The sequence below is a fragment of the Chionomys nivalis genome, chromosome 12 (assembly GCF_950005125.1).
Source record: "Chionomys nivalis chromosome 12, mChiNiv1.1, whole genome shotgun sequence".
Lineage (NCBI taxonomy): Eukaryota > Metazoa > Chordata > Mammalia > Rodentia > Cricetidae > Chionomys > Chionomys nivalis.
This window is the reverse complement of record NC_080097.1, coordinates 74,710,692-74,730,597: the sequence shown is the minus strand read 5'-3', so window position 1 is coordinate 74,730,597 and position 19,906 is coordinate 74,710,692. Positions and strand designations below refer to the sequence as shown.

Here is a 19,906-nt window from a genome sequence, read left to right as displayed (position 1 = left end):
GCAATTAGTATACCATAAACAGGGTTAATTTGAATTTTACTTAGTTTTACCAGGCATGTGTTTTGCTTATTCTATGTGACTTTGCTGGTTTATTATTCTATAGCTTATTTCTAAGAAAAATAAGATCATCTTCAGTTAAAGAAGAACGTAGAATGTAAAATAATTAGCTTATGCTTTATGTAAATGAAAGCACATTTAAAAGATGTTTCAAACATAACTTTACTTTGCAAAACCTCTCATTAAGGGTATAGAGTTCTGCCTCTTACATGCAAAACTGGTAATCAAGTCAGCTAAAGAAAGTTTTGACTGCAGAAATGCTTGTAGAGAAAAAAAAATCCTGGATGATGTCATTTCCCCTCCAGCCCAATGTGCTGAGAGAGAGGTGTATGTGTCAGGAATGGGGAGGGGACCTTGAGACAGGATCTCACTACGTAACCCTGGCTAGCTTCAAACTCAGATCCAACCTGCCTCTATCTCCCAATTGCTGGGATTAAAGGAGAGTATACCATACCCAGCCTGTTTTTTGAAATCTATGTTCACCTCCAAAATACTGGGATTAAAGGCATGGGCCACCATGCTCTGCAAAACCTTTATTCTACCTTTGCCTTGTGTATCCTAAACTGGTTTCAAACTTACTGGTGGCTGAGGATGACCTTGAACTCCTGATCTTTCTGCCTGTGGACTTAACTCAGAGCTTTGTTAGTGCTAGGCCATAACCCCAGCCCCACAAATCTTTGTTCTTAAAGCACTGTGTAGATTAATAATAGTAATTCCCTTTTAAAGGGGGGTATTTTAACTCAGTATTTTCATTCCTCTTGGGACTTAAACCCAATGCCCTTTATCACTGAGCTGTAACCCTAAGCCCCCATTCCAGGGCTGTTTCCTCCTAAGAACAGAGCTAAGCACTTTTGCAGTAACATTTTAGGCAAGGCTCTGACAATTTTAGCAACATATTTCTTCTAATAATCCTCTATGATTTGCTTCCATCTTCCCTTCACCCTTCCCTGTACTATGAACCTGGCAATTTTGCTTGTAGTTGAGAGTGAAAGCAATTCCAAATCACAGTAAATTCGCTGGCCCTGTTCCTTAGTCTGGCCTCTGCTGAAGAAAAGGTGGGGGCATGAAGGACTATGGGTGTAAAGGTCAGGCACTACCAGAAGAAGCCCAGCTTGTGTTTCCAAAACAAGCTCCTGGACTTGTGTCCAGTGGATGAATCTTCAAGGCTTGGAGAAGAGGAAAGGCTACTTCACAAACACCACGGAGTTTGGATTTCTAGAGGCCACCCAGGCCAAGAATACATCCCTAAGAGAAGGAAAAACAACAGTTATTACAGCCTAGATATACTCTTTAACTATCTTTTTATCTTCTCAATGAAAAATACATACAAATAATTCCCTACATCTCCAAAATATAACACCATCATCTTAGTAAATACAGGAACAAAGAGCCTCAGAGTCAAAAGTGGTGACGGTGCTGATCCATCTTGTAGAGGTCTGGGGACAGGACGCAGGTGCCCTGTTTCATGGACATAGGTAATGCCCTGGAATGTTTAGCATTTACTCTGCTGCTTTCCCATTACCTATCCCGCACCAATCTCTTGGGTACTGCTACCCTTACTCATGCCAGGCAAGCTATCTTCAATGGAGCTGCACCCATCCCGAAGCAACTGAACAAAGCTTCCTTCTAGTAGCAGCTCTGGTCAGACATCGCCTTCCTATCTGCACACATCAAGCTGCTGCAGCTAAGGCAGTCCTGATTGCTCACCTGCAGTGCTTCACCACGCACTCATTGCTGCAGTACTCGTTGTCCCAGTCCTTACTGATGACAGGAGGGTTCTCACAGCCAGACCTCACACATCGAGGCTGAGGTGACAGTGTCACAGGGGATCCACTCACCAATTCAACATCCATCTGAGAAGGAGACTCCACCTTACAACAGGGAACAAACAAGGATGTATTAGAGTGCAACCTACCTACTCAAAACATTACACACACCAGTAGAGAAACAGGCACCACACCCCTCACATAAGGAGTTTCAGAAAAGGGTGAGTTCCTAGTCTTCTTCATAACCAAGCTTTAGAGTTCTGATAAGCAGAATAACATGAAAAGAATTTTATTTTAAAATAACTTTTTGCCGGGCAGTGGTGGCGCACACCTTTAATCCCAGCACTCAGGAGGCAGAGGCAGGCGGATCTCTGAGTTCGAGGCCAGCCTGGTCTACAAGAGCTAGTTCCAGGACAGGCACCAAAAGCTACAGAGAAACCGTGTCTCGAAAAACCAAAAAATAAAATAAAATAACTTTTTTTAAGTTAAAACTGGCATGCAGAGGCAGGAGAATCAGACTTAAGGCTATCTTTGGTAACACAGTCTATCTTGGCCTACATCAGATATGTATCCCAAATACAGATTTTTTTTTCCTTTTTTGAGGAAACAATTCAAGCTTACCTCAGGAACTACATCTGTGATCATTTCACAAATTGTCTCAGGAGAGGTTGTCTCTGCTATATGGGCCTCGGGGCTGCAGGTCAGAGGCTGCTCAGGGCTGCTCTCCACAGCTGGAGGGATCAGGGCAGTCTGCATTTTTAGAGTGGGTGGAGGCACAACCTTGCTCTGCAGTGGAGGCGGCTGCTGTTGTAAATTTATTCTAACTTTCTGAGGTGGAGGCTGTTGCATGGCCTGAAGTGGGGGCGGTTGCTGCAGAATGGTGACTTGCTGTTGAGTTGGGGGCTGAGGCATCTGTTGCAATGGAGGAGGCTGGAGTCGGGGTGGAGGCAGTTGCATAGAAGCGGCAGCTGCAGCTGCTGCCTGCAACACTGACCGAGTGACAATCTGAGCCTGCTGGCTGGGCTGAATAGTAGCTGTACTTGTTTGGCCTAACTGGAGCCCACGGGAGGTAACCACAGTGGCTGGGATAACAGTCACCACTCCTCCCTGAGACATGGCAATAGAAGAAGGCAGCATCTGTTTGGTAATAATCAACTTGGTAATATTGGGCTGACCTCCCGCCCCTGAGGATGCCTGGTTTGCCACATAAGATGAAAGCGTGGAATTAACTACAATGCAAGGGGACAAAGCAGGTGACTCTGTTGAGGCTGGTGCTGGAGATGCTGGGTCAGCAGCAGTCACAGGAGGAGGTGAAGGAGTCTGTGACTGTGGGACAGGATCTAATTCCACTGTTTCCACAGTCGCCTGAAGACCAAAACAAAAGGCAACACATTCATTCTCAGTACATTTCAAGCAAAGATAAGTAACAGAAAAATAAAGACTAAGTAAATGCTGAAAATAATGGATAAACTCAAAGACTATTTAAGTAAGCTTATGATATGAAATACTAGGGAAGCTTTAGATCAGTTTTAACTCTGTAATAATAGGTTCCACAGAGATTTGTTTTTATTTTATGTGTATGTGTGTTTACCTGCACATATGTGTACCGTATGTATGCTTGGAGAGCTTCAGGAACTGGAGTTAGAGATGGTCCTTGGCTACCGTGTGAGTGCTGGGAACATCTCTCCAGCCCCTCCATGTGTGTGTTCGTGCATGTGAGAGAGAAAGACTGAGATCTGCCTATAACAATTTTTTGTTTGTTTGTTTTTTTTGAGACAGGGTTTCTCTGTGGTTTTGGAGCCTGTCCTGGAACTAGCTCTTGTAGACCAGACTGATCTCGAACTCACAGAGATCCGCCTGCCTCTGCCTCCCAAGTGCTGGGATTAAAGGCGTGCGCCACCACCACCCAGCTAACAATTTTTTAAAAAAAAGAATTGGTTTAAGACATCCATTTATAATCATCTTACCTGACACTCCTGATTGTCTTTATAAGCAGCTAGCGCCTTGAGATACTCTTTCTTGGCAGCTTCAGTTTTCCGCTTATATACCTAAGAGAAAGACACCATCTCAAATGAACCACACTCCAAAGAGAAACTGACTGTTTTTGTACATCAAGAACTCAGTCCAACCACAGACCACTCTTCTCAGTGGAGCAAGCCATAATGACAACCTTTATGGCAAATTCACTCTAACTGTCTTACTAAAATTTCTATACTTCTAAAGTAAACAGCAATCCATGCTCATTGCTATATCAAAAATAAAACCACCTCCTATCATATCAGTAGCCTATATAGCCCAATACTGCCCAACTCCAAGACTTCCCCTATAAATGTGTTAAGTTATCAAAGATGGCCCCAAGAGTCCTTACCTCTTGTGTGCCTCCCCTCCCACACCAAAAGCTGAAGGCAGTTCCTCTTCTATTGAGTCTGGGCTATCTCTGATCTGATCATTAGAATGTACCATATTTCTTAAAACATGAGAAACTACATGGAGGAACGACAACATACCAACTAACAGATGGTAGTAACTGCCAGCTATAACCAGCCATATTCTATCATTCTGTTACAATAGTAAGAAATCTAGGCAAGAACAGCAGAAACACCAAACTAACCCAAAAGGATGAGGGTGAGAATTAAAGCAGCAACAAATATCTGAAATATGGTATATTAATAATATAAAATAATATTAAACCCAACCTTGTAGACACTGAGGATTTGCTTTGACAGGAGACACAGGCATGTAGGGTAGCGATAATAACAGCTATCTTCAGTTTACATGTGCCCCTGCGGCACACACCTTCACGCTGACCTTTGAAATTCATGATCTGCCTCTACCTCCCAAGTGCTATATGTGCATACCACTATTACTGGTTGATTTTTTTAATTCAGATTAAATTTAGGGAGATTATAGTTTTCAAGTTTACAGTTCATGAGAAGGCCGTTAATGAAATTGTATCTGAAACTTTGAGGCATAGTTTTAACAGGCAACTTATCAAGAAACACCTTAACTGTACAAACAGGAAAAATACAAGGCTTTAGGAAGTTAACCTAAAAACTAAACAGCTGAAGACACAAAAGGGATTAGGTACTATGAATGGATGCCACATGGAATGTTGAAATGAGGAAACTAGACTATCCTAACCCTATCATTTAGACGCTGTATGACCTTAACTGGGCAGTGAACCTTAGAGTCCCATCTTTAGTTTTTTGAGACAAGGTTTCTCTGTGTAGTCCTCGCTGTCCTGGAACTCACTCTGTACATCAGGCTGGCCTTGAACTCAGATCCACCTGCCTGTGCCTCCCCAGTGCTGGGATTAAAGGCCTGTGCCACCACCAAACCTAGCAAAGTCCATCTTTAGTAAAGAGGAGAACGATAGTTATTTTACAGTTTATGAAAGATGCAGTGTTTTTATAATGAACTTAAATCAATTATTTTGTGTATATGTGTGTATGTTTCTGGAAATGCATATAGCATTTAGAGGACAGCTTATATAAGTTAGTTCTCTTCTACCATGAACCATGGACCTTCTGGGGTAGGAGAGCATACATGTATAGAAGCCTTGGGGGTTTGCTACCAAGCACCACAAAAACTACTATATAGAAATGATTTTTTGTATAAGTGCTAAGATAAAGGATGCATGGCTGCCATTAACAAAGCTCTGACAGCTAAGTACCATGGTGGTGTGAGTAAGAATGGCTCCCACGCCCAGTCAGTACGAGTGGCACTGCTTGTTGGAAGAAGTGTGTCACTGGGGGTGGGCTTTGAGGTCTCAAAAGCCCAAGCCAGGCCCAGTGCTGCTCTCTTCCTGCCGCCTGCTGATCCAGATGTAGAGCTCTCAGCTCCCCCAGCACCACATCTGCCCCATTCCCCACCATGATGAGAGAGGACTAAACCTCTGAAACTGTAAGCAAGCCTCCTTTATAAGAGTTTTGTGGTCTTGGTGTCTATTCACAGCAACGCTAAGATTTTGTTCAATTAAAACCTTAGCAAATGTTTACCACCCACTAGTCACCTGCTTTTGCTCTTCTCCGAGACTGTCCCACATGGAAGCCACAATCTTCGACACCTCACCAAAGGTAGCATTGGGGTTCTGCCCCTTGATGGCAGCCTGAGTATCACGGAAGAATAATGCGTATGCGGAGACTGGCTTCTGAGGCTCATTAGGGTCTTTCTTTTTTCTCTTCTTGGGAGCCTTTTGCTTTTTCCCTGTTTCCACTACCACTGTCTTCTGACTCGGAAGTTGCTGTCAGGGAGAAAAACGGACAGAATTAAAAAAAGGGTTTTTTTGTTTTGTTTTTCGAGACAGGGCTTCTCTGTAGCTTTGGAGCCTGCCCTGGAACTAGCTCTTGTAGACCAGGTTGGCCTTGAACTCACAGAGATCCACCTGCCTCTGCCTCCCGAGTGCTGGGATTAAGGCACGCGCCACCACAGCCTGGCTAAGAAAAGGGTTTTTGATAGGAACAAAATTAGGAGCCAGGCAGTGGCGGCGCATGCCTTTAATCCCAGCACTTGGGAGGCAGAGGCAGGCGGATCTCTGTGAGTTTGAGACCAGCCTGGTCTACAGAGCTAGTTCCAGGACAGGCTCCAAAACCACAGAGAAACCCTGTCTCGAAAAACAAAAACAAAAAAAAAAACAAACAAAAAAAGGCTGGAGAGATGGCTCAGTAGGTAAGAAAGAAAAGTAGCCACAGCCATGGCATTTAAGCTAAAAATGTAAGCAATGGTTTTGAAAGCCACATATGTAGGTGAGGATCACTAAGAACAGTAATCAAGAAGTGCATCATAAACAAAATTAAGAGGTAGAAACCCACACCCAGAACCAAATAAAGATGATTAGGCTTTAGCTGCCAAGCATTTTACCCTCGACTAACAGCAGAATGAACTCTGGCAGGGAATGCCTACCCTCCGAAAATCATCAACGCCGTCCTCATGAAGTGAACTGGTAGGTGACGGAGTAGTCGAAAGACGATCCTCAGGTGACTGGGCAGGTGGCAAGATGGTGCTACCTCCTAAACTCAATCCAAGTTGAGAACTCAGCTCTGACTGATCAATAGTGGTCAACTGGCTATGTCCCATTAAGCCAGATGTCATGTCTGTCATTGGTACGTCAATTGTGACAGGTGGATTGGCACTATACTGAGTTCCTATAGAATGGTCCAGGTCCTGAGAGAAGCAGAAGGACTAATTACAACACACAACATTAAACAGCAAGTCCCCTCCTTACACATCCCTGGCTTATATAGACTATGATCACTTAAATCTTATAAAACATCAGATAATCTGTCTACATAAAAAATATGTTAAGAGGCCAGACATGGTGGCATCTGCCCTTAATTCCAACACTCAGGAGATAAGAGGAAGGGGGTGATATCTCTGAGTTTGAGGCCAGCCTGATCTACATATTTGAGTTCTAAGTCATTCAGGGCTTCAGAGTGACACCCTGACTCAAAAACAAACAGAAAAGGACAAATAATTCATTTAATATACCCCGTGGGTAGTGAGAACATACAATCTGTACCCACTAGCATCTTCTAACAATAATGTTTACAGTGGTAGTGCATGGGCAATGAGCACAGGAGCTGGGGTGGAGACAGATGCTGTCCTCAAACACATGAGATGGAGATGCTAAACACCTATAAACGCTGAGTCTATAATTAGCACTTTATTTGGCTCAGCCCATTTTTTAATAAACCATTCTATGTGCCGTCTGAATCAAGACTGAAGGCTATTACAAACAAAACCCTTTTTAAAAATGAATCATTTTCATTTCAAATATCTAAGATTGGATATTTTATAATTTAAAATTATTTTTAAAGAAAATCTCATTTATTCAAGTAAAATGAAGTCTTTGCTGCTGAGTCTTTAGCTTACATAGAAAGAAGAAACAAGAACTACCCAAGTGTAGCAGGGACTAGAGATGAATCTCTGTCCCACTAGAGCCGTCCCTAGAAGCTCCGTGAGCCTGCTGCGTGTCCCCTCTTACCATCGTCAGGCCCCCACTCAGGAGTCCCCCCCCCTGCTCCATCAAGCCGTGGGTCATGCCCACAGGCATGTCCAATGTCTGAACTCCGTATTGAGCTGCAAAGCTGCCATCCTGTGAGGAAGACGGGTCTGCCAGGTCATCAAAGTGGCCAACCACATCTGAGACAGCCAGGGAGGGGTCAGAGTCCAAGGAGATGGGTGGGATTTCAAATTCCTCATCGCCCAAGCTTGGTGTATGAAAGGTCTGTATGGAAAAGAAGGGATTAGTAGGAGAGGAGCTGACCACAAGATGCCAGTGTGCTTCTGCTTGCTTCTATCCCAATTCTATCTCTCCTGTTCTAATAAGTCAGCACAAGTAAGGAAACAGCCTATGATGCTTAATATCCTGCTGCCAATACTAAACACACCAGTTATTTCACAATGGTATACTTGAATTTTCAGGCCACAGAAACTAACTGTTGTATTGACCAGCCAATCACTCTTTGTTGTTTTAGGTTCCTCTGGATCAAATCCTAAAAGATACTGCCATAGAAAAATTACCTACCTCAGCACTCAAGAGGCAGAGATAGGCGAACCTTTGTGAGTTCTAGGCCAGCCTGGTCTACAGAGCTAGTTCCAGGACAGCCAGAGCTACACAGAAAAACCCTGTCCTGAAAAACCAAAAACAACCAAACAAATAAAAACCTCACCATTTTAGAAATTTCAGCATTAACAAATAAGATTCTCATTTGTATAGGATTCGGGGGTTCAATAATACCAAGAAAAAGGATAACAGCTACAAAGTGAACTTGAGGCCAGCCTAGCTTACATAGCAATACCTTGTCTTAAAAAAAAAAAAAAAAAAATACACGCGGCTCATCGTCCCCTCCTGAGTCTGACTAACAATGATCACTCTTCTAGTCTATTGATTCCCCCCTTTTTATTTCCTTCCTTCAAGACCTAGTCCCAAACGGCAAGCCTCCTGACTGCTGGACCACCACACCCAGCTTCACTCCTACTTGGAATGGGGCCACTATTATTAGGACTAACAGAAATGTCTAGTCTCAGATTATCTGACAGCTTCCTGTCAAACAGAAGTAACTGTAGAATAAAATATTATAAGTAATAAGCAAGAGGCTTTGTAGAAAGAACTGTAGCTCACGGCTCATGACCCTAAGTAGGTTTTTCCTTATCTATAAAACACATAAAACAGAGATTACAGCCTGGCGCAGTGGTCACACCTGCAACCTCAGCTTGCAGAGACTGAGCCAGGAAGAGTACCATGAGTATCAGGAGGCTGGGCTCCTTCCTCAAGAAAAAAATGAGAGGAAATGCACTCAGCCTAAACTGTTTCCAAACTCTGGGCTTTTTATTCTGTTTATAAGAATAATACCCAGGAGCTCGTGAAATGGCTCAGTGTGTAAACTGAGGCGCATGCTACCCAGCCTAGCTAACAACTTGAGGTGAATCCTTGGGCTCCACATGGTAGAGGGAGAAAACCTACTCCTCACTACCAACCCCTTTAGGGGGTGCATGTGTGTGTGTGTGTGTGTGTGTGTGTTGTGTGTTAGAGAGAACACACAGTAAATAAAGACAGGACAGTGGTAGGGTACACCTTTAATCCTAGCCTCTGTGAGTTCAAGGTCAGCCTGTTCTACAAGAGCTTAGTTCCAGGAAGGCTCCAAAGCTACAGCGAAACCCTGTCTCAAATAAACAAACAGATAAATAAAGGATGCTTAGATACTGAGCACAGGAGGGCAGGAGAGATGACTCGGCAATTAGGAACATCTGCTGCTCTTGCAGCACTGGGGCTCAGTTCTCAGCACCCACTCTGGTGGTGCCTTCTGCTCTCTGCATGCACACGAAACAAACACGAAAATACCACTTCCCTCCTCTACTCATCCTCTCAATGTTCTCTATCCTCTCTCATTTGTCCTGAAGCTTGAACCCAGAGCCTATTACTTACTAAACAAAAACTCTAAAACGAACCCATATACTGACTATCCACTATTAAAAAAATAATTCCCTAGAGCTACAGTGATGGCTCGGTGGTTAAGAGCACTTGCTGCTCTTCAGGACCTAGGTTCTAGTCCTAGATGGCTCACAACTCTAACTCCAGTCCCAGGGGACCTCATGCCCTCTTCTGACCTCCATGGGCACAGACATACATGCAGGTACAACACCCATACATATAAAATTTTTAATTTAAAAGTTTCTTGTATATTCATTTTAAAGAAACTGACTTTAACATCTAATTTATCCTAAAGTGTGGTTATTATGGATCCTTAAAATAATTTTAAAAAACAACAGAATACAGGCAGGAGAGATGGCTCAGAAGTTGAGAGCATTGACTGCTCTTCCAGAGGGCCCAGGTTCAATTCACAATACACACACAGCAGCTCACAGCTGTTTATAACTCCAATTCCAGGGGACCTTCACACAGACATACATGCAGGCAAAACAACAATGCATATAAACTAATTTAAAAAAAACAATAGAATATACAGGGTGTGATGGTGCTCACTTACAATCCCAGCACTTAAAACAGGGGCTTTCAACCTTCCTAATGCTGCAACCTTTTTTTCAATTCCTCATGTAGTGGTGACCCCAACCATAAAATTATTTTGTTGCTACTCTGTAACTGTAATTTTGCTACTATTATGAATTGCGTTGTAAATAACCTTGTAATTTAAAAAGCGGTAACAGAGAGAAAGATGCCATGCGACAGAGCTCATGTGGAGGGGTATATTTTTGTGGGAGAGGAAACAGAAAATGGGGGAAAGGAACTGGGGGAGACTGGCCTCTGGGGACAGGAGCAGCAGGAGAGGCAGAGAGAGTGAAGGGGGGAAGAGAGGCAAAGAAGCAGAGAGGAGAGAGAAAGAAAGGAACAGAAAGAGACAGGAGGTGGGCAGGGGTCTTTACACTTTTAAAAGAATGTACCCAGCAGGTTCTCCTAGTGGCTGCAGCCAAGATATAGCCTCTCGGAACCCCAAGGTCAGGCCAGGACAGATGCCTAAATACTAGCAAATATCTGATATGTGACCCCTGTAAAAGGGTTGTTAAACTCCAAAGGAGTCACAACCCACAGGTGAAGAACCACTGACTTAGAAGGTAGACAGGAGGATTAGGAAAGTCAGCGTCACCTTCAACTACATGAGACACTGAAAGCTAGTCTTGGCTATCTCATAAAAGCCAAACAATGAAACTGAAAAGAAAATCTGATATAATATATGTAGCACTAGCTGGCCTGGAAGGCAGAGAACTGCCGCCTCTGCCACCTGAGTGCTGGGATTAAAGTGGTGTTCAAATACAGAGCACTATGTACCAGCCAACTCAACTGAGAGGAAGAAGACTAAACCTTCACAGCACAAGTTTCCTGTCTGAAGCAGTGCAGTAATACACCTTCCTCTGTGACACCTGTTCTTTCAAACCGATTTCCCACATACCCAGTGTATTTAAATGGACTCTCTGTAAACTGTTTAAAGCTATGCTCATGCTTGGTATATTCTAAATACGAGTTATAGGTGTTATTATAAATACCTTCTCTTCTGGAGTTCCTATTTGGTAATGATATCTTTTTAAATTTTTTCAGAATTTCACACATGAAGTTCTGTACAAGTATTTACAATGATGCCTTCTTTTTGTTCTGTTTTGTTTTGAAGATGGAGTTTTCTGTCTAACAGTCCTGGCTGTCCTGGAACTCACTTTGTAGATGAGGCTGGCATTGCACTCATAGAGATCCACATGCCTCTGCCTCGTAAGTGCTGGTATTAAAGGTGTGCGCTATGACACTTTTTCCTTTTAAGATTTATTTTATATGTACAAGTTCAGATCAGCACCACACCTAGTGTTTACAGAGGTTACTTATGTGTATGAATATTTTGCCTGCATGTAAGCCTGTGTTCTATGTGTGTGCAGTGCCTACAGAGGCCAGAAGAGGGTGTGGAAACTCGAGTTACAGGCCCTTTTGACCTGCTGTGTGGGTGCTAGGAACTGAATCCAGGTCCTCTGCAACAGCAGTAAGTACTCTTAACCACGGGTCCATCTCTCTAGCCCTTATAATGATGTTTTTTGATATGAAGAAGTTTCTAATTTGAAGGCAGTCAAATTTTTCAATTATTTTATGGTTAGTATTCTATGAGGACCTATTTTTTTCTATTGTTCTTTTTGAAAAAAATTAATGTTCTTCTAAAAAGAACTGCTAAAAAAAAGTTGCCCACTTTTAAGTTACTTGTGAGGCTCAAAATAAGATTGACGACAATAAAACTCATGTACTCATTAACATAAAGATTAAAAGCCGGGCATGGTGGACACACACTTTTAATCCCAGCACTCAGGAAGCAGAGGCAGATGAAAGCCAGTCTGTACACATAGCAAGTATGCCTCCAGCCAAGACTACATAGGGAAACCATCCCCCAAAGCAAAGCAAAACCCATAAACATTAAAAAATTCAGCACCAACAAGAGAAGAAGAAATAAGAAGGCATAAAAAAACAGACCCAGCAGTTTTGGCACATGCCTTTAAGCAGCACTCAGGAGGCAGAGGCAGGCAGAACTCAAGAGTTCAAGGCCAGCTGATCTACAGAATGAGTTCCAGGACAGCCAGGGCTACACAGGAAAACCCTGCCTAAAAATAAATAAATAAATAAGTAAGTAAGTAAATAAATAAATAAACAAACAACAACAAAAAAACAATAATAGAACCCAGGCCTAAAGGATGCTACTGAATTTAAGCTTAAACTGTAGCTGTGTCACCCTCACTAAACATAGGGGGCAGATGCAAGTCTGGAAACTGACTTCCTTTCTCCCACAGTGCTGGAACACAGCAGGCAAGAGCTCCACTGCCTAGCCTAGCCATAGTTCCTGGATGTAAAAGGGGCCACCTATCATGTTATCAAGTTCAACTGCATAAAAGGGTGGTGGGATAAATTGGAAAACTGTTTTTCCTTTTTTTTTTTTTTTTGGTGACAGAGTCTTTCTATGGCGCTCTGGCAGCCCTGGAACTATGTAGGCCAGGCTAGCTTCAAACTTAGAGATCTGCCTGCCTCTGCCTTCCAAGTGCTGAGATTAAAAAGGTGTGCAACAATTCACCCAGCCTTGTATTTACTTTTAAAATGCACTGTCTATGAATAAGGACAATGTGAGGTTTACGGCACTTCAAACAATGAAATTAGACCATAGAGACCTCATCTGGAAGGATTTTCTTTCCAATTCTGAGTAACACTTTCCATTGCTTAGGAAATATTCAATAATTGTAAATTAAAAAATAAACTAGCAGCTGGGTGGTGATGGCATATGCCTTTAGTCCCAGCACTCGAAAGGTAGAGGACAGCCAGAGATCTATACAGTGAGTTCCAGGCCAGCCTGACTTACATGGTAAGATTATCTTTAAAAAAACAAACTAGCAACTACTCACTGTCAATCTATCTCTCAACTGTGCAAATGTTAAGGATTTATTATAGGATAAACTCACAAAACAACAATCAACAACTTTTGGTGCAAAAAAAAAAAAGAGCAAATGATTCACATCGCTTTGGGAGCGGGAGGAGTATATAATTCTCAAAAGAAGGTCCAAGGCTCAAGTGCTAAAAAAAGGGGAAATTTTCATACACTGCACCTTTTAGTTTTGCTTTGCCTAATATAAGTGTCATGCTTATAATAGGAAAATCTGTCAACCAAGTTTTCTGGAATACATTAGAGCAGTGGTTCTCAACCTCCCTAAAGCTTTGATCCTTTGATACAGTTCCTCATGTTGTGGTGACCAACCATAAAATATTTTGTTGCTACTTTATAACTGTAATTTTGTGAGTTGTGAATCATAATGTAAATATCTGATTTGCGCCCCCTATGAAAGGGTCGCTGGGCTCTCAGAGGGGTGCGACCCACGGGTCAAGAATCACTGTCTTACAGGCTCCAGTAACCATTTTTTCTACTTCACACCATCTTGAAAGAACAAAACTAACCCTATTATTATTATTATTATTATTTTTTTTTTTTGGTTTTTCGAGACAGGGTTTCTCTGGGGTTTTGGAGCCTGTCCTGGAACTAGCTCTTGTAGACCAGGCTGGTCTCGAACTCACAGAGATCCGCCTGCCTCAGCCTCCCAAGTGCTGGGATTAAAGGCGTGCGCCACCACCGCCCGGCAACTAACCCTATTATTATAGTTATTTGACAACTGTGACCCAAAATATAAGTAAACTCAAAGTTTATAATCACTAGCAAACAGGTATAATGTACTCCTTTTATATTCTCTGGCAGCCATTTCCTTCTGTCCTTCGTTAGCAAAGCAAGCAGAAACCACGTTGGTAAAAGCAACTATTTTTATCAGAAATTTCAAATAAAAAAGACCCCTACCGAATTTAAGAATTAACACCTGTCCGAGGTTATTACTAGATAAACTTTTTTATCTCGGTTTCTTTACTGAAGAATTTTTTTTCTTTGCTCTCTTACAAGGTTGTGGCAACTATTTCACCCTAACCAATGCAGACAATTCCATTCGTTCTTCGCATTCAGAACCGGAATCCTTCCTAAATCGGCAGTCTCTTCGACACCCTGGCTTTCTGATGACAGCCGCTTCCCGTTCGTCCCCACCCCACAACTCCGACAGTCGTCTCAGAGGCTCTGGAAGCCTCGGTCGCTGTCCGCCCCCCTCCCGCCCGCGCTCTCCCACGCCGTTCGCCCCAACCGCTGCCCAGGCCCTTCCGCGCCCCAGCGTCGCCAGCCTCTGCTCACCTCGGCCCCTGACAGGAAGGGATGCGAGGGCCCAGTGATCGTCAGGTAATTGTCATTTCCTCCGGGAAACTGTAAACCAAAAACAGCCACGGGGATGAGCGAGCGCAGCAGGGGCGGGCTCCCCGCGGCCCCGTCGACCCTCCCGGCGCGGCGCCTACCTCCATCTTCGCGGCAACACTAGCAGCTTCTCCGCGTCCGCATCGCTCCCACCGGCCCCGCCGGGTTCCGAGCGCGTCACTTCCTCCAGGAGGAGCGTCGCTGTCCGCTGATTGGACGGAACCCGGCCGAGCCAGTCGCGAGCCGAGCTGCCCGGAGGCTCGCTGTCGCCCCCTGGAGCTTGGTGGGATGATGGCATGTACAAGAGCGCGGGGCGGCCCTAGAGGCGGCGTCGGGTTCTCGGGAGCCAGCGAGGATTCCTGCGGAGAGCAATAGAGACGCGGCCCGAGCTAGAAGGGCTGGAGCAGAGGCAAAGCGGGAGAGCGGTAGATTGGGTGGCTAGAGAGGTCGGAGGTAAGTGGCCGGAGGAATCAGGCGGACCCGGAACACAGACGCCTCGGGACCATGACTTACGCTTATCTCTTCAAGTACATCATCATCGGAGACACGGGTAACCCGCGGGGCACCGCCGTCGGGGCCAGGGCCCACCTCCGAAAGCGGCCTGGGAGCGGGGCGGGGCGAGTGGGACGGGCGAGCCGGGGGCGAACGGAGGGGGCGGGGCGAGCTCCGGGGGCGGGGCTCTGTCCTCTCCCTGGACCCTGGGCCCCTCCCGGGAGCCCGCGGATTCCCGGTGGCGTGTCCAGTGCACACCGTCGTTTTTCAGGTGTGGGGAAGTCATGCCTCCTCCTGCAGTTCACCGATAAGCGGTTCCAGCCCGTGCACGACCTCACAATAGGTAAGCGTATCCCCTCGTTCCAGAACCGAGGAAAGCTGTCTGAACTGCTGAAGGAGAAAGTTCACAGCCTCGGTGTTCTAAGTGAAAAATTACGCCTCCCTGCCTTAGTCCGAAGGCATGGTATATGAAAAACGATAAAAAGCTAGTAATACAGAGTAAATAACTGAAAGGTGACTTTAGAGATGGACGTGAGATAAACACTAGTTGCCATAGCATTTTTTTTCTTCAAATGCAACTTGTATGTTTATGGAAAATCCCACGAAAACACAACTGCTTATTCAAAAACTCATCTGTACTTAACTACCAACCTCACGTTTTTCGAAGTAAAAACGGACAAACGATTCTTTTTGTGTTGGAGAGAAAAAAGTCCATTTAAGAGCCATCCCAGTCCTTCCTTCTCTTCCTCCTCCCACTTCTCATTCTCATGCTTTTTGAGACAGGTTCTGCACTTGTAGTCCAGGCTAGCCGCACAGTCACTCTATAATGCACACTGACCATGAATTCCCAGAGATTCTCCTGCCTCAGCCACCGAGTGCTGTGATTGCAGGCATGCACTGTCAAACGGGCTTCATTTTATTTTTGCGCCAAATACTGGCTTTGAACTCCTTGTGAAACCTGAAGATGCCCTTGAACAGGTCTTAATCTTACTGTGCCTCCATCTTCTAAATGCTGGAATTAATTGTGCTCAACCTGGTTGGTTTTTGTTGTTGTTTTAGTTTCTTACTCTATTATTATTATTATTATTATTAGTTTTTTGAGACAGGGTTTCTCTGTGTAGCCCTAGCTGTTCTGGAACTAGCTCTGTAGACCAGGCCGATCTCAAACTTTTTTTTTTTTTTTTTTTTTTTTTTTTTTGGTTTCTTGAGACAGGGTTTCCCTGTAGCTTTTGGAGTCTGTCCTGGAACTAGGTCTTGTAGACCAGGCTGGCCTCGAACTCACAGAGATACGCTTGCCTCTGCCTCCTGAGTGCTGGGATTAAAGGCGTGCACTGCCACCACCTGGCTGAAATTACATTCTTAACTGTTTTGAAAGAACGGAAAACTGACAGAACTGACAGTACCTTTTGGGGCTGGAGAGATGGCTCAGCGGTTAAGAGCATTGACTGTTCTTCCAGAGGACCTGAGTTCTATTCCCAGCAACCACATGGTGGCTCACAACCATCTGTAATGAGATCTGGTGCCCTCTTCTGGCATGCAGGCATACATGGAGGAAGAATGTTGTATACATAATAAAAAATAAAATCTTTTTTAAAAAAGTACCTTTTGATTTTTGATGAGGTAACAGGTGGAAACAATTTTTTTATCTTATAGATTGTAGCACTTAAAGTAGAAATATTATATATAGAGACTATATCTACATAGGATGACTGAATTGGTATAGCATTTCTGAAGGTAAACTGCATTAATTATCTTGAAAATCTGAATTCCTTGTGCTATGTGCAAAATACTGTATGAAAATAGAAAAGGGACAAATTGTCTGACTTATGATGCAGTGTCTTAAACATGACTGTTTTTGGAATATTGTCCTTGAGATGAAATAGAAGAATGACAAAAGCCTTATCTGTTTGCCTGTTTCCATACCGCTTTGAGAGAGGCAATTTCTGGTGAACTCTGGGAATTACTGATGGTTGAAGATATTTTGTCCTTGAACAAGGCAGCTTTCTTCCTTTCTCCTTTCTTCCTTTTTTCTCTTTCTTTTTAATGTGTGTTGTGTTTTTTCAAGACAGTGTTTCTCTGCACATAACAGCCTTGGCAATCCCAGAACTTGCTCCGCAGACCAGACTGGCCTTGAACTCACAGAACTCCATCTGCTCGTTGTCAACTTTCTTAATTACAAATGAAAATAATTTCAGAATTGCAGTAAAGAAGTGCTGATTCAGGGCTGGAGAGATGGCACAGCAGTTAAGAGCACTGGCTGCATATATGTGTACCGGTGTCTACAGGGTCTCCTGGAGCTGGAGTTAAAGGTGCTTGTGAGCCATCAGGCATGGGAACCAAACTCTGGTCCTCTGCAAGAGCAACAAGTGTTCTTAACTACTGAGCATCTCTGCAGAGCCCTGCCCCCAGGTCTTTTTTTTTTTTTAATTAATTTATTTATTTATTTTATATGCATTGGTGTTTTGCTTGCTTGTATGTCTGTATGAGGGTGTTGGATCCTTTGGAACTGGAGTTACAGATAGCTGTGAGCTGGCATATGGGTGCTGGGAATTGAACCAGGGTCCTCTGGAATCGCAGCCCTTAACCTCTGAACCATTTCTCCAGCCCTGCCTTCCCAACCAGAGACATTTTTGTTTTGTTTGTTTTTTTGTGAGACAGGGTTTCTCTATGTAGATTTGGATCCTGTCCTGTCTTAGAATTCACTCTGTAGATTGGGGTGGCCTCGACGTCAAAGAGATCCACCTGCTTCTGTCTCCTGAGTGCTGGGATTAAAGGTGTGTGCCACCACTGCCTGGCCCCAGGGTCTTAATACAGTAAATTTTGTCCTGATTTTAAAATCAGAACAGTGAGAATATTTGTATTTTTAAATTTTAACTAGCTTTATTCCCTTATCTACATTTGGGTGTATTACAACTTAGAATCCACTTACTTATTCTTGGTGCAAGGGATTAAACCAAGAGACTTATGTCTTCTGCAATTGCACAACCACTGAGGTATACATAGAGATGTAGAATGTGATGTTTTTTTCAACCTGTGCAGCCTCAGGCCAACCTTGAATTTGTTATACAAGTGATGATGACCTTGAACTTCTGATCCTAGTGTTCCTGCTGCCTCTACCTCTTGAGAGCTGGGATCACAGTCATGTACTGCCATGACCAGTAAAGGGGTTTCCGTGTGTGTGTGTGTGTGTGTGTGTGTGTGTGTTGCGCGCGCGCTCGAGTGAGCATGCAGGTGCCCATGGGGTCCAGTAAAGGGATCCCTTGGAGCTGGAGTTACAGGCAGTTATGCGCTGTCTGATGAGGGTAGGAAACCAAATTCCGGTCCTCTACAAGAGCAGTATATGCTTTTCATTCTTTTTTTCAAAGATTTATTTATTTATTACATATATAGTATTCTGTCTACCTGTATGCCTACATGGCAAAGGATACAAAATCTCGTTACAGATGGCTGTGAGCCACCTTGTGGGCGCTAGGAATTGAACTCAGGACCTCTGGAAGAGCAGTCAGTGCTCTTAACCTCTGAGCCTTCTCTCCAACCCCATGCTCAGTTTTGTTTGGTTCTAGGGATTGAGTCCAAGGCCTCATGCATGCTAGGCAAGTTCTTTATCAAGTGAGTGACATCCCCCTAGTCCATGGATTTTTAATTCTAGAAAAGAAGTCCAAAGGAATACAAACTTAATTGTTTGAGCAATAAACAGCAGTAATGGGCTGAATGTCAGTGAGTGAAGACAAAACACTCATGCTAACACTTTGGGGGAAAGTATACACCTTCAGATTAACATGTATGTATTTATAACAGCCGTATCCATTCTCTGTGTTCACTGGCAGGTGTGGAGTTTGGAGCGCGTATGGTCAACATTGATGGAAAACAAATCAAACTGCAAATCTGGGATACGGTAAGAGAGAGCAAAATAATTTAATACCAGACCAAGACCCAGTTATAACAGTAAAAGCTAATGTAGCCATGTGTGGTGCTATACGCCTGTAGATTGAAAACTATAGGATGAGGAAGAAGCTAAAGAAAGGTCAAGCCAGGCGGGATTACATATCGAAATACTCAGATGAAAAAAAGTCACACTTTTTTTTATTTTAAGTGACTCGATTTTGTGTGCCAGTGGTGGTGTATGCATTCAGTCACAGCCCTCAGGACACAGAGGCAGGCAGATCTTTGTGAGTTCAAGTCCAGCATGGTCTACAAAGCAACTTCCAGGACAACCAGGGCTAAACAGTGAAACCCTGTCTTGAACCCCCCCCCCAAAAAAAGAGACATAAGTAATATAGTAAAATATAAAAAACAAAGTTTATGTAGCAAAAAGTACATTTCCCTTTACATAAGACCCTTTTCTGTCCCACACTGTGGCTATTCTGCCAGAGGAATCCACTGCTAATGATATAGTGTATATGCTTTCAGACTTCTGTGCATTTAAATTTATAAATAATAGGCATTTTTCCAGGAATGATGGTGCACACCTTTAATCCCAGCACTGGGGAGACAGAGACAAACAGGATCTCTGTGTTAGAGGCCAGGCTGGCCTACATAGTGAGTTCTAGTCCAGCCAGGCTACAAAGTGAGACCTGTCTCAATAAAACAAATAAATATAAATAAGTAAATAAAAGTACAAGTATACAGTAGAGTTGTTTTCTTTATTTATTATTATACAATGTTCTGCCTGCCTGTATGCCTACAGGCCAGCAGAGGGCACCAGTTCTCATTACCGATGGTTATGAGTCACTATGTGGCAGCTGGGAATTGAACTCGGCCTCTAGAAAAGCAGCAGTCAGTGCTCTTGACCCCTGAGCCTTTCCTCCAGCCCAAGACTTTTCAAAGACTTTTAAAATTTAT

The 19,906-nt window shown here is 43.6% G+C and overlaps 2 protein-coding genes across 2 annotated transcripts in view; one reads left to right on the top strand and one right to left on the bottom strand.

Moving 5' to 3' along the window:
• Nucleotides 1-201: 201 nt before the first annotated feature.
• On the bottom strand, nucleotides 202-15,188 carry Tox4 (TOX high mobility group box family member 4). Its single transcript, XM_057785971.1, has 10 exons — nucleotides 15,086-15,188; nucleotides 14,674-14,931; nucleotides 14,516-14,584; nucleotides 7,807-8,049; nucleotides 6,726-6,986; nucleotides 5,836-6,066; nucleotides 3,791-3,871; nucleotides 2,445-3,188; nucleotides 1,765-1,928; nucleotides 202-1,302 (listed from the first exon to the last, which is right to left on the bottom strand). Exons 2-10 carry the CDS (start codon nucleotides 14,677-14,679, stop codon nucleotides 1,242-1,244), a joined length of 1,860 nt encoding a protein of 619 aa, XP_057641954.1. The 5' UTR covers nucleotides 14,680-14,931; nucleotides 15,086-15,188; the 3' UTR covers nucleotides 202-1,241.
• The window catches only part of Rab2b (RAB2B, member RAS oncogene family), a 25,600-nt gene continuing 20,523 nt past the window's right edge, over nucleotides 14,830-19,906 (top strand). The window contains exons 1-3 of the mRNA XM_057785974.1: nucleotides 14,830-15,122; nucleotides 15,336-15,407; nucleotides 18,892-18,959. Of these exons, the coding sequence (XP_057641957.1) occupies nucleotides 15,077-15,122; nucleotides 15,336-15,407; nucleotides 18,892-18,959 (186 nt within the window). The 5' untranslated portion in view covers nucleotides 14,830-15,076. The remainder of the gene's footprint in view (nucleotides 15,123-15,335; nucleotides 15,408-18,891; nucleotides 18,960-19,906) is intronic.